The sequence below is a fragment of the Toxorhynchites rutilus genome, chromosome 2 (genome assembly GCF_029784135.1).
Source record: "Toxorhynchites rutilus septentrionalis strain SRP chromosome 2, ASM2978413v1, whole genome shotgun sequence".
Lineage (NCBI taxonomy): Eukaryota > Metazoa > Arthropoda > Insecta > Diptera > Culicidae > Toxorhynchites > Toxorhynchites rutilus.
In genome coordinates this window covers 310,342,628-310,366,995 of record NC_073745.1, presented here as the reverse complement: position 1 = coordinate 310,366,995, position 24,368 = coordinate 310,342,628, and the positions used below count along the sequence as shown (strand labels likewise).

At 37.5% G+C, this 24,368-nt stretch overlaps 1 protein-coding gene across 3 annotated transcripts in view; it reads left to right on the top strand.

Moving 5' to 3' along the window:
• Nucleotides 1-24,368, top strand: part of LOC129770833 (four and a half LIM domains protein 2) — a 422,902-nt gene that overhangs the window by 206,287 nt on the left and 192,247 nt on the right. For 2 of the 3 annotated variants that reach the window (XM_055773941.1, XM_055773939.1), the window contains one exon: nt 15,586-15,757. In XM_055773941.1, the coding sequence (XP_055629916.1) occupies nt 15,586-15,757 (172 nt within the window). Of the gene's footprint in view, nt 1-13,844; nt 14,232-15,585; nt 15,758-24,368 lie in introns of all 3 variants that reach the window. The other variant, XM_055773942.1, reaches the window with a different exon arrangement.

Sequence of the window (24,368 nt, the reverse complement as noted above, 5' to 3'; positions counted from 1 at the left end):
TTGAAAAGGCCTGGTTTAGATAGCTCAAGCCAGCGCTACACGATGCTACGAACACCCTCGAATTCTGGACGCTCGATGATTCGACGCATCGTGTAGTCGACTGACGAGCTACGAACCTCCAATGTCGAGTGTCGAATATTCGCGTTGGAAGGTAATCCGTTCGTTGTGGATTACCTTCCAACGCGAGTGGCACGAGTCAAAGAATTTTTGTCATTCGTTGATTCGACACTCGATGACATTCGACACACCGCTACACGATTCGTCCGAATCTATCTTTGACAGATTGGTTTGTTTACAAGTTTCAGATGAAGGAACTATGAAATTGGTTCACAAAATTCAAAATATTCGGCGAAATATTGCAGTTTAATAATGTTGATTTCAAGCATTTTTAATTTACAGCCCAATATCAGTAAAACTGCTACGGCAGCAATTTCTATACTCGCATCGTCATCCAGTTTCCTAACGATTTTTGATGGTAAATAAAAACAATTAACATTCGATCCAAATACTCGCCGATTGTTTGGACCGATTGCATTGAATCGAACATTCACTTCACCGTGTAGCAGCACATTCGTCACAACATTTGTCGAGTCAAATGTTTAAGTCCAACATTCGAGTGAAACGTTGGACGAATCGTGTAGCGCCCGCATTACCATCAACACGAATGAACAGTCAGAAGTGCAACGAAGTACTTCAGAATCATTTACTGTTGTTTCTGCACACACAAAAATGTGATAATTAGGTAATTTGGCATCAATTCATAAAATCCGGAAGGTTTTCCGAGATTTGATTTGATGGATAGGGGCTTCGGATTCTGGACTGGTCAGCTGGTTTACCAAATCAAAACCCTATCAAGAACTCTTGAGTAGTGATCGTACGAATAGTAGATGCAGCTTACAAGCAGTATGAGTGATTTGAAGAGCTTAAACGAGTAGTATCTTCTGCGTAGAACGAGATATACACTACAACATGGCGCAGCTTGTATCACCCCGAATGGGTTATTTGAACTGATTGAAAATTCAATACTTTGTTTCATTGGTTATATCTCGTCGATTCTATTTTTGATGTTTCTTTTCTTAAATGATAATAATTGCACAAAGTACTGAAATTTCCTCAATTTTCAAAAAAAAAAAATCTTCATTTATGTTAGTCCGACGCAGCTCCACTGTACATCAAACTTTGTTTAACTAGAAGTGTTTTCCAATAAAAATATACTGAAAATTTTCGAAGGGGAGAGAAGGGGTCTGTGTTTGAGATATAAAAGCTTTTAATATTAAATTCAATTTTTGAGTATCATTTTTCAACAGTGTGTTTTAATTGTTATTTTTTCCAAATAGTTCATTGATTTTCCAACAACTTTGTCGACCACCATATTTCAATCAGACATCGGGATGTTGAGTTACGATTTTTTAAAAGAAAGATCAATAACTTTCAATACGCCCTTTCCCAAAATCAGCCGTAATTCAAATTGGTCAAATGACAACGATAATTGTGATTTTAGGTAGTTTCCATCATAAGTACCAAGTTTCAAAAAAATCGTAGAGGGTCAGGTTAGCGACCGGCCGATTTGACATGGAACTGCTCACTAACATTATTGTGGGCAATTGTTTTTTTATTCACAGTTTTTATAATTTGCAATGTAAGTAAATGGCGAATTGTTTTTATAAAAATAAGAAGGGAAAATATATTTGGAATATTTTTATCCAACTATAAAACTATACCCAAAAAATGCCGAAACTTTCAGAGGACATTTCAGATATAAGATTCCAAATTTCCAAAATTGATCAAGGTGATCCTGATCCTGAAATTTGACCAGCATATATTTCAGAAGATCAACCAGAAGAGAAAGTTTTTGTTTCCCCAGACAGCAATAATAAAGAAGTGAACATCCTGAATGTACGTAGACCAAGAAGAATTTTTATATTGTCGTCCTTTTCGAATGAGAATGACCATCAACAAACTGAAATTGTTACTGATTGATTTTTATCTGAACAAAAAAAATGGGTGGGTTCTTCTTGTTCTTCTTGGACGGCACTAACGTTCCCAGTGGAACTTTGGCCTTCTCAACGTAAGTATTACTTGCGTCATTTTTATTAGTAGTACTTGGTTGAGAGTTCTATTCCGAAAAACACGCCTTGAAAGTATTCTGGAGTGTCAAGCTCTAGAATACGCGTGACAACAGTGCTAGTCGGATAAATTTTTTTTTTTGCGAAAAATGGGTGGGTTATATCTGTGATATAACAGCAAGGTTGACGTGTGACTAGGATTGGGCAATCTTTATAAAAAGATCGATCTTGACGAATCGATTTTCTAAACGGCGTAGGGATGAGTTCACTGAATAAATCGGTACAAAAGAATCGATCTTTAAAAAATCGAAATATTTTTTTCCAATTTATCTACTTATTTCATATGAGTATGGTCTCTTCTTTAAACATGGGATAAAATTTCATGATTCTGAATAAAGTGTTTCCAGAGCATTCGTCTTGTACCATCATGGAATCATTTAACGGAATAAATTAATTTAAAAAGCATCATGAGTTTCTACAACAACAATCCTTAGTAGCTGTCGCTAGTTCCGATCCTTTCAGAACTCGTACGAAATTAAATCGAAGAATGATCAAACTGACTTTGTTAGCAAGCCAAATGAAGTGCTTCAAAGCGGCCAAACGTTACCATTATGTTTACAAAATTTGTCAGGCGATATTTGGTAAGATAAAAACTGATATATACTGAAATTTTTTTTAAAAAAAGTTTGTTTTAGATCGAAAAAAACGATTATCTAAATATCGATCCAAGATCGCCCAGTCTTAGGCCGAACATATACAGCAGCTTCGCTAACTATCACCAATTGGATATCCTCGAAAGCGATCCAAACGTTAACCTTATGTTTATAAAATTAGTCAGGTAGTGAGATCAATGTACACTGAAGAAAAATTTCGAAAGAAAAAGATCATGATTTTTTCGGGTACAAAGAATCGGTTCAAAAAATCGAAAATCGAAATGGAAAAAATCGATCTTCTGAAAATCGATCCAAAATCGCCCAATCCTACGTGGTACAACCGTTGGCTTAGTAATCATTTGCTTGTATTGGTTAAATTATTGATTGAATGAAAAAAAAACTTCACAGTTGTTCAATTGTTTATCTCATGAAAAATGACATTTTATTATTTTGATAGATGCGTAGAAATAATACCTATAAATTGATGTAAACATCCTTCTGATCTACTGAGAAATGTTCGAGTTATAAGCATTCGAAATCTTTCATTTTTTCCTGCATGTTCTCTGTTCTATGGCTTTCATTTTACCCCTCATTAATTCCTGTTAGACGTAGTCTCACTTCAAAAACGTTACTTTCGGGTAAATGTTTAAAAATGTAAATGTAGATTAGGGTGTCAAGTCATGTCAAATTCCAAAAACCGACCATGTATATTTTGTTTATTGGCCAAAAAAAGGACCTATGCAAAATTTTAGCACAATCGGACAAGATTTAGGGGTGTCTCAAATCGCTCAAAGTTTTAATTTTTTGACCCTCGAAAATCTCCCAAGGGCAAGGGCAATACATGAAATTTGAAAAATTGAAAAAATCTACATTGAAGCTATCTACATTTATTGTTTTATTGTTTTACTGTTTAAAATTAAGTTAATCTGACATAAATTATCTTAATAAACACCCGTCACTCAACTGAAGTTTAATCTTCTTATTCTACGTAGAAATTCATTTGTGGAGATATTAAAATCGAACGCGAGTTAAATCTTATACTCTAAAACTGTCAAAAAAAATTTTTTTTTGCTTTTCACTGCACCACTGTGCTTTTATTCACTTCTATCTTAATACTGAACTTACAATTCATTTGCCCTGATATTTATAACAGATTTTAGTAAGACGCGATATTCGTGTCTAATCCTGATCGTGGGATTGTTTATTCTTTCGCTCACGGTCAAGCTTGTTTATCATTTCACTGAGCTGACTAATTGATTTTTGACATTATTTATCTATCGGCTAGCTAAGCGGTTTTCTGTTTATATTAAGAAATGGAGTGATGATGTTGAGTGGCCCGTTGTTTATGTTGCTGGGTTATCCTGGCCTTAGATGTTGTTGTTAACTCTTCCCCTCTTAAGTAACTTTGTCCTCAAAGTTGAATTGTTCTAAATGGTGATGGCATATTGATAAATGATTGAATTTCTTTTTTGCGCTGTTCTGTTAATTCTGCTGATGTTGACTCTGGATTTGTTATGATGATTTCATCTTTTCCGCTGACTGGGGAATGTGTTTCTTCAAGGGCGATATTTTCTTTGTTGATTTCTGGAATGTTGAATTCTGCTTTGATAGTTGGTTAACGGGAATTGTATAGGAATAATCCGATGATGGCGATAATTGAAATAAACGTTACTCCTCCAAATGATCCAAATAAGTTGAGCTTCCATGTAAGTGAATTATTTTGAAGATTTATTGTTTCTTGTTGTTCTCTGTTTTCCAATGTTAGGTATTGTAAATACTCGGCAGGTGGTGTATCGAGAGTGTCAATTTCGGTAACTAGTAGACCTGTTATAGGATGGTCGGATATGGTCGTCCAGGTATGATGGCTTCGAAATTAGAGAACAATTCTCCATTGATTTGTAGGCTGCATGCTTCAAATTGGATGAGGAATGAACCATTGAGTTGTTGATTCGAATTGCTGCAATTAGATGAGACTGCTACTATTGCGTTATTGATGAGAATAGAAGGGTCGTTTATTCGTTTGATTAATCCTTTTCAGTACACTTTTTCGAAAATGCAATTAGAATGCTGTCCTCGGATTAGTCGGTTAATGCAATCATTACTTGAGGTTAATGCTGTGGTTTCGCATAGAAAATAGTTTCCTTGGTCTTCACATGGTTGATTTGATTCGTATATATGTGTAATATTTCGCATAAGGTAATTGCGTTGTAATGCGATTCGTTTGTTGTTTTTAATGACAGAGTCAATATATTCGTATTCATAGATATTCTTTGAGAATTGAGGTACTTTTAGAATATATGCAATATGAGTGGTGTTTAATGTTACTTAGGCGGTTGATTGTGATAGGAGTTCTTCGAATGATGTAACGGATATATCGTGGTTTCCCAAAAAGGTTGCTATTGTATTGAAGTCGCGCATGGATAATAACTTGCTGCTTGGAATGCCATGTTTTGCCATTAAGATTTCTTCTTCTAGTGTTTCTATTTGATCTTGAAGAGAATCTAGGTTTGATAATATCATGAGGTGATTGATTTCAATGGAATGGTTTTTTGCTTTTTGCCTTTCCATTGCTAATATTTGATTGGCTAAATCGGTTACTTCTTGGATTCGGTTACCTATAGCTTGATTGATCATAACTTGTTTGTTATTTTGTGTAATGAAGGAGTTAAGCGTTGCGTTGATTATTCGTAGATCTTCTGCATCTGGATTACCTGCTACCCATTTCCATACGGTGCCTAATGTATCCCATCGTTTCTGTCTTGTTACAAATGGTTTTAACTTAAGGAATGTTTCGTATAATTTATAATTTTTTATTTGCATAAGTTCATATAATGGATTGCTTGATGGATTCAATTGTATTTCTTCATTAACATTTGCTATTGTGTTGCCTATCTGAATTAAATCTATCGGATGTACAATTCTTACGTACCCTGTCTTGACCTTGGCTTTCCCTAACGGTATAATAGCTAACGGATTATTCGTGAGGTCGAAAAGGAAGAGATTTGTACATTTTGCAATTGCTTGTGTCTTTTCTAAGATTTGTTTTGTGTATCTTTCTGTTATTGGAATCAATTACATAGGTATTGTGGTTTTCTTTAATTTTTACAATATTGTATCTGCTTTTTCTTTTATTATTGGTAAAAGTTTGTTCGTATGCATAGCTATCTGGTATGTATGTTTTATAATTTTTGGGTACAATCTTGTTTTCTTTGTCTTTAAACAATTGTAATATTTTTTTTATTGATTTGTTCTTTCCTTTGGGCAAATTCTGAAAAACTTAAATTGTTTGGGTTGTCTCCTATATAAACTGTTTTAGGTGTTTGCTTAGTGAATGAATGTACTGTATTATTATATCTATGTGCAGCTTCTTGAATTAGATTGTTTACAGTTATACCTGGGTTAAGTGCCTTAATACATCTTGCTATTTCTCTGATAGTTGAATGAAATCTTTCTACCTGTCCATTAGTTTCCGATCTATGCACTGGTGTTTTAAAAATTTGGATTCCTAGATTTCTGATTTGCTGCTCTATTATGTTTGAAACGAATGTACTTTCATTATCTATTACTATTTGTGCTGGCACGTCCCAATCATAAAGAAGTTGCATTAATGGATCTCTAATGTCTACTATTGATTTGGATTTTATTGGTCTGATTTCAAGAAATTTTGAAAATTTATCCAGGGATGAAAGGAATAGGAAATTTGCATTGTAGACAAATATATCAATATGAACAATATCTCCTGGGTATTGTGGCATAGGTGTTTTTATAGGTATGTATTCTTGAGGTTTACGATCATATTTTTCGGTTTTGCAAATTTCACAAGTATTAACATATGATCGGATGATTTTATTTATTCCGGGTAAGTAATATTTTTTTAATAGTTGTATTGAATTTTCTTTAGCGTTACGGTGAGCGAAATTGTGGATATTTTTGATTTCTTCGAATTGTTGTTCTACCTCTTCTATGTCTTCTACTCTTATTTGAGAAAATCGAACTTTGACCATTTTGGGATTATAATTTTCTTTGTATATATCTTGTATTTGTCCCATAGTATTTTCGTCTGTCATAATTCCGTTAATAATTCCTGGTACTAAGTATTCTTTCATTTTCTGTTTTAAGAAGTTAGTTGTAAAGTTTGGTTCTGTAAAGATATATCTGTGGTAAAATTCGAATGGCCTATTTTGTTCAAAGCTAGAGTTTCGTCCAATTGTAAAAATTAATTGATTGCGGAAGACATTTATCGGGGCTTCAGTTGAGGGTATGAAGGAGTTGTCATCATCTTCTGCTGAATGCTGTGTAGGAGTTAAAGAGTTGATTTGTATACGGGATAATGCATCAACTACAACGTTGGATTTTCCTGGTTTATAAAACATTTCGTAATCATGTTCTTCCAAAAAGGATTTCCATCGTTTTAGTTTAGCATTGTTGTTTTTAGGGGATAATGTGAATGTTAGGGGAAGGTGATCGGTGTATATTTTTAATCTAGCTCCGTAAATGAAGTTTCGAAGGGTGCGTAAAGCCCATACTACTGCGAGCATTTCTTTTTCATTTGTAGCATAATTTTCCTCTGCTCTAGAGAGTGTTCTTGAAATGAATGTTATTGGTCGTTCTCCATCGTGAAATTTTTGTGATAGTACAGCTCCTAATGCTGTATCTGAAGCATCAGTAGTCAGAATGAAAGTTTCTTTGAAATCTGGATATGCTAGTACGTCGTTTGAAGATAATATTTCTTTTAATGTTTCAAAGGATTGTTTTGCATCGATGTCGAATTTAATGGGAAAATTTTTTGATTGGTTTTTAGGAATCTGGCGATGGCCATCTTCCCCTCTTAAAAGTTTTGTCAAGGGTTTCGCAATGTCAGCGTAATCCTTTACAAAACGTCGGTAGTATCCGGAAATTCCTAGAAAAGCTCTTAAATCTTTGAGATTTTTTGGCTCTGGGTATTTTTGAATACATTCTACTTTTTTCATGTTTGGTTTCAATCCGTTTTCTGAAATTATAAAACCTAGAAATTCGACTTCTGTTTTCAAAAATTCTGATTTATCTGGTTGGATTTTAAAGTTCGCACTTCGTAATGTTTTAAAGATGGTTTCTAAATTTCTCAAGTGTTCTTCGAAGGTTGTTCCGAAAATAATGATATCATCGATGTAAACGTGGCAAATTTTTCCAATATGTTCTCGCAGAACATCGTCCATAACTCATTGAAAAATTGAAGGGGCATTTTCCAATCCATATGGTAATCGTACAAATTCATATTTTCCATTATTTACCGAAAATGCTGTTTTTTCTATATCCTTTTGTGCCATTGGTATCTGGTGGAATCCAGAAGCTAAGTCAAGAGTTGTGAAAAATTTATTGTTGCCTAAATTGGCTAAAACTACTGAAGTATCTGGAATAAAGGGTGTGTCACATCAAATTGCATCACGGACAAAATGCTGTAGAAATTCGCCCAGTAGACCGATCCTTTTGAAAATTTTAGACAGTAAAATAAAAACTATTAAACAACTTTTGGCATTTTCTTTTTATTCATACTTCGAGCCCAAGCCCGTATGCTCGCACCTTCCTCTTTACCCCGTCCATAAGGTTCTGTACAACGTCAGGTTGCAGTTTTTTTTGAACAGAAATCCATTTTCTCTTGAAGTCCGCCTCCGATTTGACAACTTTTGGGTTCTTCCGGAGGGCCTGCTTCATAATCGCCCAATATTTCTCTATTGGGCGAAGCTCCGGCGCGTTGGGCGGGTTCATTTCCTTTGGCACGAAGGTGACCCCGTTGACTTCGTACCACTCCAACACGTCCTTTGAATAGTGGCACGAAGCGAGGTCCGGCCAGAAGATGGTCGGGCCCTCGTGCTGCTTCAATAGTGGTAGTAAGCGCTTCTGTAGGCACTCCTTAAGGTAAACCTGCCCGTTTACCGTGCCGGTCATCATGAAGGGGGCGCTCCGCTTTCCGCAAGAGCAGATCGCTTGCCACACCATGTACTTTTTGGCAAACTTGGATAGTTTCTGCTTGCGAATCTCCTCCGGAACGCTGAATTTGTCCTCTGCGGAGAAGAACAACAGGCCCGGCAGCTGACGAAAGTCCGCTTTGACGTAGGTTTCGTCGTCCATTACCAGGCAATGCGGCTTCGTCAGCATTTCGGTGTACAGCTTCCGGGCTCGCGTCTTCCCCACCATGTTTTGCCTTTCGTCGCGGTTAGGAGCCTTCTGAACCTTGTATGAACGCAGGCCCTCCCGCTGCTTGGTCCGCTGGACGAATGAACTTGACAAATTCAGCTTATTGGCGACATCCCGGACCGAACTTCTCGGGTCACGTTTTCACTGACGAAGCATCCATTTTTGCCGTTCTTCACCTTCCGGTCGATGGTTAGGTTCTCGAAGTATCGTTTTAGTACTCTGCTGACCGTGGATTGGACGATTCCCAGCATCATACCGATGTCCCGATGTGACAACTCCGGATTCTCGAAATGAGTGCACAGGATTAATTCACGACGCTCTTTTTCGTTCAACGACATTTTTCCAAATTTTCGAAAAATTGACAGTGAAGCATGGCTAACGTGATCTATACACTCTTATCTGATTATAGGCGAGAGCTGAAGATATAATTCCTAAAAATAAAATTTCTACAGCGTTTTTTCCGTGATGCAATTTGATGTGACACACCCTTTAGGGTATTTATCGCTAATGGTTTTTGAATTTATTTTTCGATAATCTATGACCATGCGATACTTTTTTTCGTTAGATGCGTCTAGCTTCTTCGGAACGATCCAAACTGGAGAATTATATGGAGATCGAGATGGTCTAATAATACCGTCATTTAAAAGTTTTTCAATTTGTCTATTGACTTCTGATTTTAAGGCTTGTGGATATGGATAGGTTTTACTATACACAGGGTTTTCGTCCGTGGTTCGTATATCTGCGCTTACCTTTGTGGTGAATGGTAACTTGTCATCTGGTGGCTGAAATAGATCTTGAAAGTTATTTAAAAATTTGTTAAGTGTTTCCCTTTGAGGTTCTGTTAGGTGTTCATCTCGAATATGTATTTTATTAACCTCTTGTAGCTGGTGTTGGAGAAGTGGAATTACGTGATTATCTGTAATGATTAATTTTTCGTTTGATGTATCTATTATAGCTTTAAGTTCTTTCAGTGTGTCATGCCCTATTATTGCATCGAATGTTTTTAATTTTTCCAAATGATAAAATTTTACCATAAAGTCTGAATGTGGTTTAAAAAATTTTGCTTTCGAAAATTTATTGATTTTGATGTCTCCTCCGACGGATGATATAACAAATGGAATTTTAGTGGTATGTGAAATTTGAGCGTATTTGGGATGAATGTAATTTTTGTTTGATCCAGTATCGATCAAAATTTTCAAGGGAGTTTATGTGTTATGTGTGTGCCGTTTCAAGGGAGTTTCTGTGTTATAAATATGGTAACGCGGAGTTTATTCTAAAAAATTTAACTCTGCGGTTTCAGAAATTTCTTCGAGATCATCTGGTTCTTGAGCTTCAATATTTCTCATGTACCTTTCAAATGTAGAAGATTCTTCAGGGTAATATTCTTCGTCGTCTGAAGGTGTGTATCCATATCTTTCTTCGAATCCACATTCTTGGTCTGGCGGTTGCTTTTCATTTGTTTCGGTGTTGAATAATCGAGGTCTTTTTGAGGGATGATTCTGATGAGATTGTTGGGGTCTATTACTGTAATTAATCATTTTTGTTCTAATGGAAGGATCAACTTCCATTGGTTCAGGTTTTTGAAATGGATTTTTATTGAATTGTGGTGGTTTTGGGCGGAAGAACGATTGAGCGTTCTGTGGTTTATTGAAAAATGGTTGTCTTATGAAGGGTGGTGGATTATTGACTGGAATATAAGGATGGTATCTATTTAGATTTATCTTTCCGTTCTGCATAATATTTCTAGGAGGAATTCTCGGGGGTAGATTAGGTATGTTATTTCTTTGAGGAATTAATGGTATTGAGTTTCGTGGGCCTTGAGGTATTTCTGGGGGCTTTGGTCTAGCGAGACTCTTTCTAAACTCAACATTTTGAAAAGAAATGCAATAGGAGTATGCACTTGCGAGGGAGTCCGGTCTGTAATTTTTAAGGAATTTTCCAATCTCTCCATCTAGTCCTCTTATGAACGCATCGATTGCTTTTTCATTGTACATGTCGATCATTGCTCTGCATGCTTCGGGATGTTGAAATCTTACATCCGTCTTTACCTGATTAGCAAATCAAATAAAGGATACGATTTACTTCATCGTAATAGTCTTCTAATGATCTACGATTTTGTTGGCAATTCATCAACTGATGATCCAATGTTGTAATATCTCTTTTTTCTCCATAGTATGTCAAGAGAGTACGTTTGATGAGATTCCAATTGGTGTTCACATTTGATGCTACTAGTGCATCATTTGCTTCACCTCGGATTTTCCTACGAATTGCTTTACATACTACATGAAATTTATTTCTGGTGTCTATGCTACTTGTTGCTGAAGGTTGGTACAAATGTACTAAACCTCCTGCATCACTTAACCAAACACAAACCTCATTCGGATCTCCAGTAAAAATAGGGAGATCTTTCACGAGATCAGGGATCTTTTCAATTTTCTCTGGGTCCACAGGTGTACCATCTGATGATGTCAGATATAATGGTGGATCTGAAGTGTCAATGTCACTTGGCTCGGCTCTGGTAGTTTCCAGTGCAGCGAGTCTATTCAAAATATCTTGATACTGTTGTTGTTCCATGTTGAAATGGAATTGTTGCAATAAGTTTGTTAATTCGTCAATTTTTTTCGTTTGGATAAAACTTAATCTAGAATCGTTGTTTCACTTTGATTTTGTTTTTCTTATATGTTATATCTTTACTTTATAAATTGCTCTTTTGTTTTATGTTTTATTATTCACTTTTGTATTTCACTCGTGATATATTTCTTTTATTTGATTCACTTGTATGATTGATAGAAAATGGTTACTTACGTTACTAGCCTGAACATCCTGTGGGAACACCACAAGACTGCGGGACAACGTACTTCGAGAGGTCAATCCTCTTACGGTGCCGTTCTTGGAAAGCTCCGGTGCGCGTGTTCAGTGGTTTGTTACCGGTGTCCTATTATCACCTTTTTCCCAACACTGCCGGGTGCAGTACAGACTCGTTGGGTTGGAACCTGAGGTGTTGTCTTTCTCTCCTTCTCAGCACGTCCGCGTGATCCTTTTCACCTAGGCCTAGTGATTAGCTGTCCTGGTTACTAATGGCGCAGGTACGTACGGCTGCAGTTCCCTGCGATCCAGATAAGTTTCGGTAGTGAAGTCAGGAATGTGATATCTTCTATCGGATCACGGTTTCCTGGTGCGATGTTGGTCACTTGGTATCCAATTAACTCTTTCGTTTCGGATTACTAAGTTTGTCTCCTAGGCACTTGCACTTCACTAACTACTTGCAACACACAGGTCCCTATTCGGGCGCCAGTTAAATCTTATACTCTAAAACTGTCAAAAAAAACATTTTTTTTGCTTTTCACTGCACCACTGTGCTTTTATTCACTTCTATCTTAATACTGAACTTACAATTCATTTGCCCTGATATTTATAACAGATTTTAGTAAGACGCGATATTCGTGTCTAATCCTGATCGTGGGATTGTTTATTCTTTCGCGATGACCGTGAGCTTGTTTATCATTTCACTGAGCTTATTAGCTTAGCAATCTTAGCTTAGCAATTTTAGAGATAAAGCCGAGTAGACGATTCGCCTTCGAAATTATTGATGCATAATGTGAGTTGAAAGAAAACTTTGAGTCCAATACAACACCAAGATCCGTCACCTGATTCATTCTGTTAAGAATCGCATTATCAATCTGGTAATTGAAAATGATCGGGTCCAAAGAACGATGGAAGGTGAATAAACATGAATAAACAATGAATAAACATGACATTTCGCAATGCTTATGACAAGTTTATTCTTACGACACCAATGAATAAACGTATTCAGCATATTTTGTAGATGAAGACAATCTTGAACGCAGCCCACCACAACATAGATCTTTAGGTCGTCGGCATATACAAGTTTACCTCTATGACCAAGTGTAGACGCGCCATCATTGAAAAATATCACGAACAGTAGCGGTCCTAGGTTGCTTCCTTGAGGGACACCGGTCGTATTAGTGAATGGTGATGAAATGCATGTTCCGTGCAAGGGATTACGGATATGGTAGTTTATGTCGGACGATTTCGTTTGCTAGGTACGCTCTAATTTCAGAACTTGCCTCGTGCCTCGTGATCGACAAAAATGGAGATGATCTCGAATAACTATTGATAAACCTTTGGATAAGCCAATAAAACAAGTTTTAACTTAGAAACCAGAATGAAATGCATTAAACAAAAGAATACGATATTCGAAAGAAACAAAATAAATTATTAGCCCATCCTGTAGGCTTTTGTCTAACTCTAACTCCAAATCCCAGGTTTAAGATGACAAATTATATATTTCAAATTTTGTATTCGGATACCCTATTCTAGATTCCGTTTTACGGAGTCCAAATTCCGATTATGAGCTAATAGATATGAATAGCAAATGGAATTATTTGTCGCAATTAACTATTCAAATCAATCGCATGTCCATCTTACCCTCATTATCCGTCTTACGCTTTAATTTTTCTTTTAATTTGCCGCTAAAACTATCTGCATTCAGTTAATTCGACATTTTCCGAATCGAGTGAATATGATGATTTTGAAACAAAACTGTCGTATTTTCAATGAGCAGACATTCCCTCAATATTCACATATTTTCATGTTATTTAAAAATATCCGATTTAAAAATATGTGCGATTGTATCAATTTTACAACCTTCTATGTGAACGACACCGGTCCAGAATATGTACCGTGTGAAAAATTGCCCTCGCGCCGGTCGGTGTGTTTGTTTTCTTGAATTGTTGATGTTTCAGTTCGTGTTTGCATTTACGTTTGCAGCTTCAATTTTCCAATATTATCTCACGCCCCGGCCCTGTCAATTATTTTCGTAAGATGAAAGATGAACAAGAACAAGTGAGTAGTGAATGATCTCGGGAAAAGCAGCATCGGCAGTCAGTTGAGAACGAACTTATTTTGGAACCAACCGAACGCTTTGTAGTGACGTCCACTCGGTGACAACTTCACGCGGGTGTACGCATCGACGAGGGGGAATGAAAAAAAGAAGGAGAACAAATTCCAAACAGACGATCTCATGTTTCGTGTCGTTCGCCCAAAACGGGGACGAAGAAAAGTGATAGGAAACGAAAAAGTGAATTTTCGGTGTAACATAAGTAGTTAAGAAAAACTCGAGAAAAAGAATAAGCCGGTGGGGAAGCCATATAGAGAGAGGTATGCTGGACCTGCAGCGACACGCCAACTGTCCGCTGTGGGAAATGCTCGAAGGTCCGCTGATACCGTGGACCGGGATGAGATATGCCTGCGTCAAAGTGCTGCACGCGTACTGCAAGGTGTTCGACCAGCAGGAACTGTACGATCTGATTGTAAGGTAACTCACCCCCTGTTTCGAAACATATACTTCTATTACTGGTTGGTTATATTATTAGCTGGCGCGGTTTCGCCCAAAGTGAAGTTCAGTGGCAAACCAGAATTATTCACGCCAAGCAGTTTTCCTCGGTCGCATCACGAGGCGGTAAATGAGGTATGAATGCAATTGTTCGAGCACTTCTTGGCTAGTTTATTCCCTGTGATTATTATTTCCCGCTTGTCGTATACGAGTGTCTTATACTTTCCGTACGCCAACGAGGAAAGATTGGATAACAACATGAGAAACAATTTAAGCATTGGATCGAAACGACGCGCAATGAACGATAAAACAAACAAAACACTACCACTTTACGTGGGAATGTATGTAAATCACTTCTAGTGAGTGGCTTATGAAAACGACAATGTGTGATTCGAGGAGCGCCGTCACAGAAGTATGCTTGCGGTCGGCTCCAGGGGGGGATTAACGATGTGTAAATCACCCCATTCAGCATGCGGAGCGGAGCTTGGGTGGAATGAAAAGTGACGGAGAATTATCCATTCATAATTGGGTAGAACAGGTGCGATACTTGAGACGGATGTTGTTCAATCAATTTTGAACATTTTCCGATCTTTACGTCAGAGGTAAATTCGTCTTCTGAATGTTTGAAATATGAGAGATGATTAAGAATCTGTCCTCAATTCTGAAGTGTATTAATAGAGGACCTAAGGCACCAGGGCGTATGATGTAAGCGCCACTTCCACTTTCCGGACTACATCAATGTTTCAAGAGCAATAAACGTTTTGCGGTAAAACAAATCACTTTCGCTCTCAACGCTCGGGCAAATAAAACAAAACCTTCATCAACTAGCGCGCAAAATATCCATCATCTGATCCCCTCCTCTGCTGTAGCTTTCTGTTTTTTGTATCATCCAATTTCTGAGCCAGAAAAATCGTCAAGCGGCGGTTCCGAAGGATCTGTTTTCACTCGCTTTACTCGCCACTCAAATTATCTCCGTAACGAGCTAATTCAATTAAATTTTACGATCACGTTGCGAGGAAAGAGTGCGGAAATCACTGTCCGTTTTGACGGGTGGTAACTGGTAATGAACTGCATCCACAGGGCGGGGAAAACCGATGTGGAAAAAACGGAGCAGACGGAGAGCAGAGATTTTCATTCAGAGAGAAAACAAACAGCTCGAAACAGCTGATGTAGCTCGCGTTTCGTCATATGGCATGAAAACCGACCATGCGTCTCCATGGATTTTCTTCTAGTGGTGCGTCGCTGCCATCTAGTGTTCACCAGCGCAAATCTGTTATACCACTAAGTGTTCTATCTCGCTAATTGCTCTTCCCTCTTTATTTTTGTTTCTCCACAGAAAAACCTGCCAAGAGTGCAAATGCCCGCGGGAAACGCACGCCGTATATCACGAACAGGTGACTTCGGTGAGGGAGCGATTAGGATTCAAGCATGACAGCAACACAAGCCGTGTGGACCCACGACAAATGGGATACACGTGGGTTCCGCCGGGGATACTGACGTCAGCGAAGGTAGTTTAGTTTAAAAGTTTTTGTGATAAATTCACTTGCATCTGTAATTTTTGACGTGGAACTACGTCTTTCATTAAGGGTGCCAAATCAGAAAACATGTTTTTATGAAATAAAGTTAACGTTAGTAACTCTTTTTGCCGCGAACGGATTTTGGCGATTCACATACCAAACGAATCGGAAATTTTTTGTCTGATATGCTAGAAATTACAATTCCATAGTCTGTATATGGTTTAAATTGATGAAAAAAGGAAGCATTCTCATTTCCTCATACATTTGTTCTGTCCACTTGTGTGCTTTCCCGAACAGAGCTGTCAATAACGAGCAACTTATCGACGAGCAACGAAGGGGAAATCGTAAGATGTAAAGTCTCCGTGAACAAAGGAAAAGAAGAAGAACGAAGGGGAATATTAGCCTAGAGTATAAACAGTGGATCTCGCTGAGGCAAACTTTCATTCTTCTTGAGGAATTCGACTGAACAACATCATTGCTGGGCGAGGACGGCGAGGCATCGAATGCTTTTCTCAAGGCAATGGGGGTGTAAGTGAGTGGCTTATGAAGTGGATGATAGCTAAGCTTATCTAGGCTGGCAACATTAACAGAAAGGGCTTCTGTTGAGACGAGCGCAAAACGGAGATAAGTGTTTGTATATTTAGTTGCTTCAAGCCATCGATATATGGATATTTGTGTGCGTACGTGCGTGCTTCATAACCCGTACGTAAAAATAGTGCATCTTCGCTACGCTGAAACCCCATTTGTACCTGCTCCCGTGTGCATTGGCCCTGTAAGGATGCAACAATCGCCTAATTTTTTATACTATGATTGACGATTGTTTGGTGTTTCAAATTATGCAGTCGTAATGATAAATATAAACATGGAGGGGAGACAGCAGGACGGAAATATTTACGCTAAGGTATTAGTAATGAATCTCTGCTGAGGCATCTATTCAGCCTTTTTCCAAGCAGTTAACGAACAATGTTTTCTGTCATCAATGCATTGAACTAACGCTATGGTGAAGCAGGTGTTAAGGTTGTTCATAATTTTTTTTTTTTTTTTGGGAATACCAAGTTATTCAAGAAGTTATATTAAGTTATTAATTTATTTGGGCTCGCGTGCCAGTCGCAAAACGCCTTTCAACTAGGATTGTATTTGCGCTAATCTTGATCATAATGAAACAGTGCTACTCTTTTCGAGGTAATGGAGATTAACATATAGAGTTTATTTCGTTTATTTAGTCACCAAGAAAGTGAATATCGTTCTGGAATTTTGTATGTGATTTGGTTTCGCTTGCCAGTAGCAAAACTTTCTCCACTAAGGATGACAGCGGCGCTTATCTCGAGCATGTATTGTTCTTCGAGCACAAGAATCAAATGATTCTACAACAAAAAAATTATAGGAGGTTGTGTCCAAGATACGACCGCATTGTTGACGTAGAACTACGCTGTTATTTTATAAAAGTCGCTTGTTTATACCTTCGGATATTACTCTATAGTGCTGTGATATTTAGGAAACAACTGCTTAGTAGAATAATCTCTGAAATGTTTTTTTTCATTGTAGAATCAGTTGATAATTGATTGATGATTCATTCTTGCCCTCGCAGAACAATACGCCAGCTGATCATAAGTCGCAATTAATTTCATGTCAATGCATTAAAAATTTACGTCGAACGCTATTCCGTTGGTTTTTTGACGTGGGACTACGTCTAACCGGAATATATGGAGGGTAAAATGAAAACCTAAACACAGAACATGCAGGAAAAAATGAAAGATTTCGAATGCTTATAGCTCGAACATTTCGTACTGGATAGGAGAGATGTGTGCATCACTTGATAGGGAATATTTCTACGCATCTATCGCAACTAACAAAATGTTGTTTTTCATTAGATAAATAATTGAATAACTGTAAAATATTAGGCGTTATCTAAACGCCCTAACTGGATCGTTTTGATTGGCCCGATTTACGGTTTCCCTAACACAGCCATAAAAACCAAGCAGCGAAATCGGCATTGCAAACACACGAAAGAGCCTAGAGGCGAATGAACTGAAAAGTTTAAACCCTATTAAAGCCAAAAAGAAGAAGAAGAACACACGAAATTAGGGGGAGCTTTTGTTCCCACCGAAATGTGTTCCCTAATAGAGATTTCTAAACCAAGGTGCCTGGAGAAATCGGTATTTCAAATTCATGCAAGTCGGGGGTATTTTTGTTCCCACTGGAATGTGTTTCCCTAACATAGACTTCAAATCCATGGAGCGTGGGGAAATCGGCATTGCGAATTCATACAAATCGGAGGTATTTTTGTTCCGATTGAAATGTGTTTCCCTAACACAGACTTCAAAACCGAGGATTCTGGGGAAATCGGTTCTGCAAATAAATGCAAACTGCGAGTACTTTTGTCCTCGCTTGCCTTTGTGCAGAGTGGAATATGTCTGTCCTATCATGATCTTCTAAACTTAGGAACCTGGGAAAATCGTGCAGACACTAGAAGCGAATGAACTTCCCAGTTTCAAGCAAATTCGAGATTCGAGAAGTATGTACACTTTTGGGATGTAAACTTCAGAGGGAAATGTAAAATAAAATAATCGTTTGATAATTTTTTTTTTGTCTTTATTGGAAAGATTTTCAGCCTTAGGCTGGTTCATCAAACGTTTGATAATTCTTCCGTACATATATTTTGTTCTAGTCATCATACCAAACGTAAAAGGTCAGTCATTAAATTTACTTATAACGAAGAACAATCAATCACAATAAATGAATTGACTTTACATGGCATCTGTTCATTTTTTTCACTCACAAAGCAAATATATTGAACTCAATTGAATTTGGAAACTGTTTCATTCAATCAAGAATTTAATCAATACAAACGAATGATTGCTAAGCTAAGGTAGTTCCACGTCAACCTTGCGGTTATATCATAGATATAACCCACTCATTTTTTTTTCGCAATTGACATAAACTCGGCTACAGTCGATTATATACATGTTGCACCAGCACCATTATTCCACATCTCATAACTACATCAATATATATTTGGCACCGCGAGGAAACAACAACAATGACAACATTTGCAAGTATCAAATATCATGCTACATGTTATTTAGTATTGCCTCAGTGAAATTGCACCTCTAGGCATCGTTCGTACAACGTAAACCAAGCGCCAAACAAGCGTTCGCCATAGCACACATACAGAGCCATATATTGGTGGCTTGAAACTACTAGGAATATAAACACTTCTCATCATTTTGCGTTATTCTCAAAAGAAACGATTCTGTTTATATTACTGGCCTCGTAAAAAGTTGCATTTTCTTGGTGTCTAAACAAGCGAAAAAAACTATTTTTGTTAATATCAACAACCTCGAAAACAGTAGCATTGCTTTATTATGATCAAGATTAGCGCAATCCTAGTTGAAGGCAGTTTTGCGACTGGCACGCGAACCCAAATAACTTATAACATTCCAATACAACATTCAATATGCTTGGTATTCCCCAAATGATTTTTTGGTGCACAATCTTAATGCCTGCTTCGCCATAACGTCAGTTTAATGCATTCATGCAATGTCAAAGGCACCAACGAAGCCCTTATGATGACTAAAAACAAACAATGTTAACTGCTTGGAAAAATACTGAATTATGCCACACAGCTTGTACTCTGCTGTAACACCCATCGATGCGAATGGGTAAAGGCGTTTACATTTTCGACCGACGCGCCGAAGTCGCCTACTTCGCTGTTGTTCGATGCGGTGTCACACTCGCGAAGGCTCGGTCCAGTGCGAGCGCTTTTCACTGCACCAACATCGCGTGCTTCACTACATGACGCTTGCCTCGAAATTTGATTGCCCCTTGTAATGCGTTCGCTTTTTGCAGTGCTCGAGCCAGCCTTCCTCTTCCTCTTGATCATCACACACTACGCGAAGCGTCCAATTCATGACGCAGAAAAAAACACACGATACGAATAACGCCAAAAACGAACTGAAAAAAAACACACGACGATATCCAAGTTAGATTACCACTGGTGGGGTCCAATCTTAGATCGAAGCGCAGCGAAAGCAAAGTAAACTGGATTGCTCAACAGTCCGATGCCGAATGAAAGTTTGCCTCAGCGAGATTCACTGTTTATACTCTAGGCAAGTATTCCCCTTCATTGTTCTTCTTTTCCTTTGTTCACGGAGACTTTAAATCCTACGATTTCCCCTTCGCTGCTCGTCGATAAGTTGCTCGTTATTGACAGATCTGTTCGGGAAAGCACACCAAGGACAGAACAAATGTATGGAAAAATGGAAACGCTTAATGTTTTCATGTATTTTAACCATGTAATGTATGTATACAAATCAGGATATTCTAATGTATAGCATATTAAACAAATCTTAGGGAATTTCCGATTCGTTTGCTATGTAAATCGCCAAAATCCGTTCACGGCAAAAATTGTTATTAACGTTAACTTTATTTCATAAAAACGTGACCTGTTTTCTGATTTAGCACCCTTAATGAAAGACGTAGTTCTACGTCAAAAAAACATTTCAGGGCGACCAAACTTTAACCATTACAATGAAAAATATCCAGAGAATCAATTTCTCTTTTATTTAACATCTCTATATATTCAAAATTAATTGCCCAACTAACCCCACACACGGGGTAAATTGGTCAATAATAGGAACGTTATTTTTGAGCAAATAATAAGCGTTTTTCCATTAGAAGTTTCCTTCATTATAAATTTATTATGAAACAAAAACAGTTAACTAATATCATGTAGCAAGTAAAAAAACAAAAATAATGACAATTTTAAATTCTCATCGTTGAAAATTAGTCAGACAATCTTTTCTAGCGATTTCGTCTCCACTTTGTGGGGAACCAGCGATGCCAGGTTTGAAGACATGTCTTCATTTTGAAGATATTATGAAATGTGTGGAGACATTTCAGTATGACAGCGTACGTGGATTTTTAAAAGATATTATTTCCATGAAATTTTAACTATTGCCCATGAAATTCTAACTATATCGTCAAAAAAGTAGGGCTTTAGTCTCAGCGAACGAAGCGGTCTGAATACATATTGTCTCCAGAAGTCATTAGTTCATTGCGCACGAAATTCGAATGATTATTTTGGCCCTACTATACAATAGATTAATCTAGATCTTTCAAACGACACTTCACAAATCGAAGGTTTTCCGGTTACATACCTTTCCTACAATTAGTTTCATGAATATGGTTTGGGTTACAAACAAAATTTCAAAGCTGAAATAAACAAATGGAGTTATCACAGTTCCGTTTTTGTGTGAAGAACTTTCCTCCGATATTATGGTGAAGACATTTTCTCGTACCATGTCAAGACTTTCGAAAAAAAATCACCTGGCATCCCTGCGACGCACAACCCTTTGCATTCTTGCTTTGATTTGTTTTGATGACATTTGTACCGTTCGCCCCAAAGTATATAGAAATAGTCTCCAGGTATGCTACATTAATTACACTTTTCACCCAGTTTTCGTAGCTCGTGATACGCCATACTCTTGTGTTCCTATCATTCGGTTTTTCGGCCGAAATTTAAATATAACTTTTGAATTGTCGCAAGTTAAATGCGGAAGTCTTCGGCTAGGTCAACATACTTCCTACTGCTAGTATCTCATCTAGATATACATTCACAGAGCATGTTTACCCATGCTCTGAGGCACAGTTTAAGTTATTTTCCACCATACTCATGCAAAAAGTTGTCCTGAATCGATTATTAAGGAATAGAAGCTCGATTCAGTACTGTTTTTTAATAAGTATTGTGAAGAAAAATTGTTTTCGTTCATTTTTCTGATCACCGTCTAGCGTATCGATAGGCAATTTGGGCCCCGAAAGAAACACTTGTCCTCGTATCTTCTGATAATAACTACACTACAGAACAGTTATCAGGTGTAACTTCAATTGCTTCGACCACACGACTTGATAAAAAATGGACTAATTTGTCTCCATTTCCCAATGGATCTTTTGAAATGCGGAAGTATTCGTAGTTCATTCCACGATCTGTTGTTGCTGTTGTTGATGATGGCTTCTTCGAAACTACAAATTCATTGATTTTCAGGTACATAAGTTTATATTCGGCACGTGCAGATTGATGAAGATCTTCGAGTGGTTCACTCTTCTTCTCCCAAACTTCTGCATATTCATATTCGTCTCCTTATTGTACCTTTTTATGAATCTTTTAAGATTTTTGAAAGAATCAACTCAAAAATGTTCATGTCGGGAATATTTGTTAAGTTCAGTAGCCATTTTGACCATTGAACTGCTCTAGCAAAATGGATGTAAACCGCGTATTTGAATCAATTTCATTTGGCGAACATTGCGAAAAAAACTTTAATTCACAAAACAGATCTTACTATCTTAGTATTTCGAATCTCTCGAATCATATACACATACAAATTCAGTTACAGTCTCCGTAAAAACAGAAGAAAGACCACATTGCGATTCACGAGCCACCGGTTATTCTATCTCGAGATGATACATTGATGATTAGGAAAATATTACACAGTTCACGAAGGACCGACGCTGCTGGTTCCTAGAGTAAATATGGGTTGAGGAAATAATCATGTACAATAATTAATATGTTATAGAACTATAAATTTTCCCCACACGGTCGAATGTCTATGTCTATAATAATATTCAAATTAATGAAAATCGTCAGCAACTATTTGAAAGAATCAGTTTATGAGTTTAAAAATTTACACAAGTCATGGTTATTACCATGCTTTGAACAAAAACCTGATGCGTTTAAGGTGTTCTAGTTTAGAGACACGAATTTCTAAAGTTTTTTCGAGCTCTACACAAACTTTCGATGACTAAACCAAAGGATATTTTTCTATCCATTATTTCATTTGATTCTTCATCTTTTAACAATACAACAAGATCTAAATGGAAAAAAAATATTCAAAATTAGAATAGTAACAAGCTGATGAAGGGAGGGGGTTAAAAAAAAGTTGTGTCATGGTGTACACGATTCCCGCCTTTCTGGTTACCGCAAACAAAAAAAAATCGAAGAACCTCGAACAACCTAAAAATTTTGTTTACGAAATGGCGACCGTTTGTAAAAAAAATGTTTTTTTGCACGTTTTTTATCCAAATTTAATTTTTTTAAATAGTAAAATTCTAAAAACAATATTGTTTTATTGATTCATATGAAGATTTGTTCACATCAACTTGGAATGAATAGGTTCTGTAAAGGGCGAACACGAAATTATTGCGACACATTCAACAGGGCATAACTTTTTTACCATTAGGTAAAAATCAACCAAATTTTGCACACTTTCTCATTGATGTGTATTGTCTACATGCTGTCAAACTCGAAGTCGTGTTTTTCGATTCAACGAAAATGGAGGTGAACCAACGCGAGTCGAGACAACAAATTCTTTCCAAACACCTGGAATTTCCTGACCTATCGCACCGGCAGTTGGGAAAAATGTTGAACATTCACCATTCAACCGTCTCCAGAGTGTTGAAGCGGTTCCAGGAGCGGTTGACGTTGGACCACGGCAAAGGAGCTGGAAGAAAACCGGGACCGGAGAACAAAAAGAAGGAGGGAAAGGTGAAGCGGATGATTAAAACAAATCCCAACGTCTCAAGCCGTGATTTGGCTAAAAAGATCGGCATGTCGCAGAGCTACGTCCAGAATGCAAAGAAGAGAGCTAGACTACATACATACAAGGTACAGAACTTCCCAAACCGCGATGAACGGCAACAATCAACGGCTAAAACTCGGGCACGGAAGCTCTACGAGAAGATGCTGACAAAATATGGCTGCTGTGCGATGGACGACGAAACGTATATAAAAGCCGATTTTAAGCAAATTCCGGGGTTGGAGTTTTTCAAATACCGGGGTTGGAGTTCGATGTGGACGACAAATTTAAGAAGAAGAAAATGTCGAAGTTCGTCTCCAAACATCTCGTTTGGCAGGCCATCTGCTCTTGCGGACTGAGGAGTGAGCCTTTCATGACAAAGCGCACAGTAAATGGCGAGATCTGCAAATCTGAGTGCCTCGAGAAGCGCCTTTTGCCGTTATTGCAGCAGCACGACGAAGCTCCGCTATTTTGGCCAGATTTGGCATCATGCCACTATTCTAAAAGTGTCCTGGAGTGGTATGAGGCCAATTCTGTCCATTTTGTTCCAAAGGACATGAACCCGCCAGACTGTCCGGAGCTGCGCCCGGTGGAGCAGTACTGGGCAATAATGAAGCGGGAACTTCGGAAGAGCAAGAAGACAGTCAAAGACGAGAAGGACATGTTAAGAAAATGGAAAAAAAACTGAGAAACTGGTACCGGATGACACTGTAAAGACTTTGATGGAGGGCATCAAGCGAAAATGCGTTCAATTTTACACTCAAGGTTCCATCGATTAACTTTTCTTTTGATTTTTGAAGTAAATATATGTATAAAACTACCCTAAAATTTTTTTTTTTTTTTTTTATAAATTCGTTTATTTTTACAGGCTCAGTTACTTAAGTTTAAAGGAGCCGAAATCTTAAATATATTTTTAAAACTATATATATGAACAATTTTCTTAAATCTATGGTTAGTAATGTGGGAAACCGATTACTCGTGGTGGACTCGAGATTAAAAGGGTGACATTTTCTCAGGAAAAGGATGGGGTA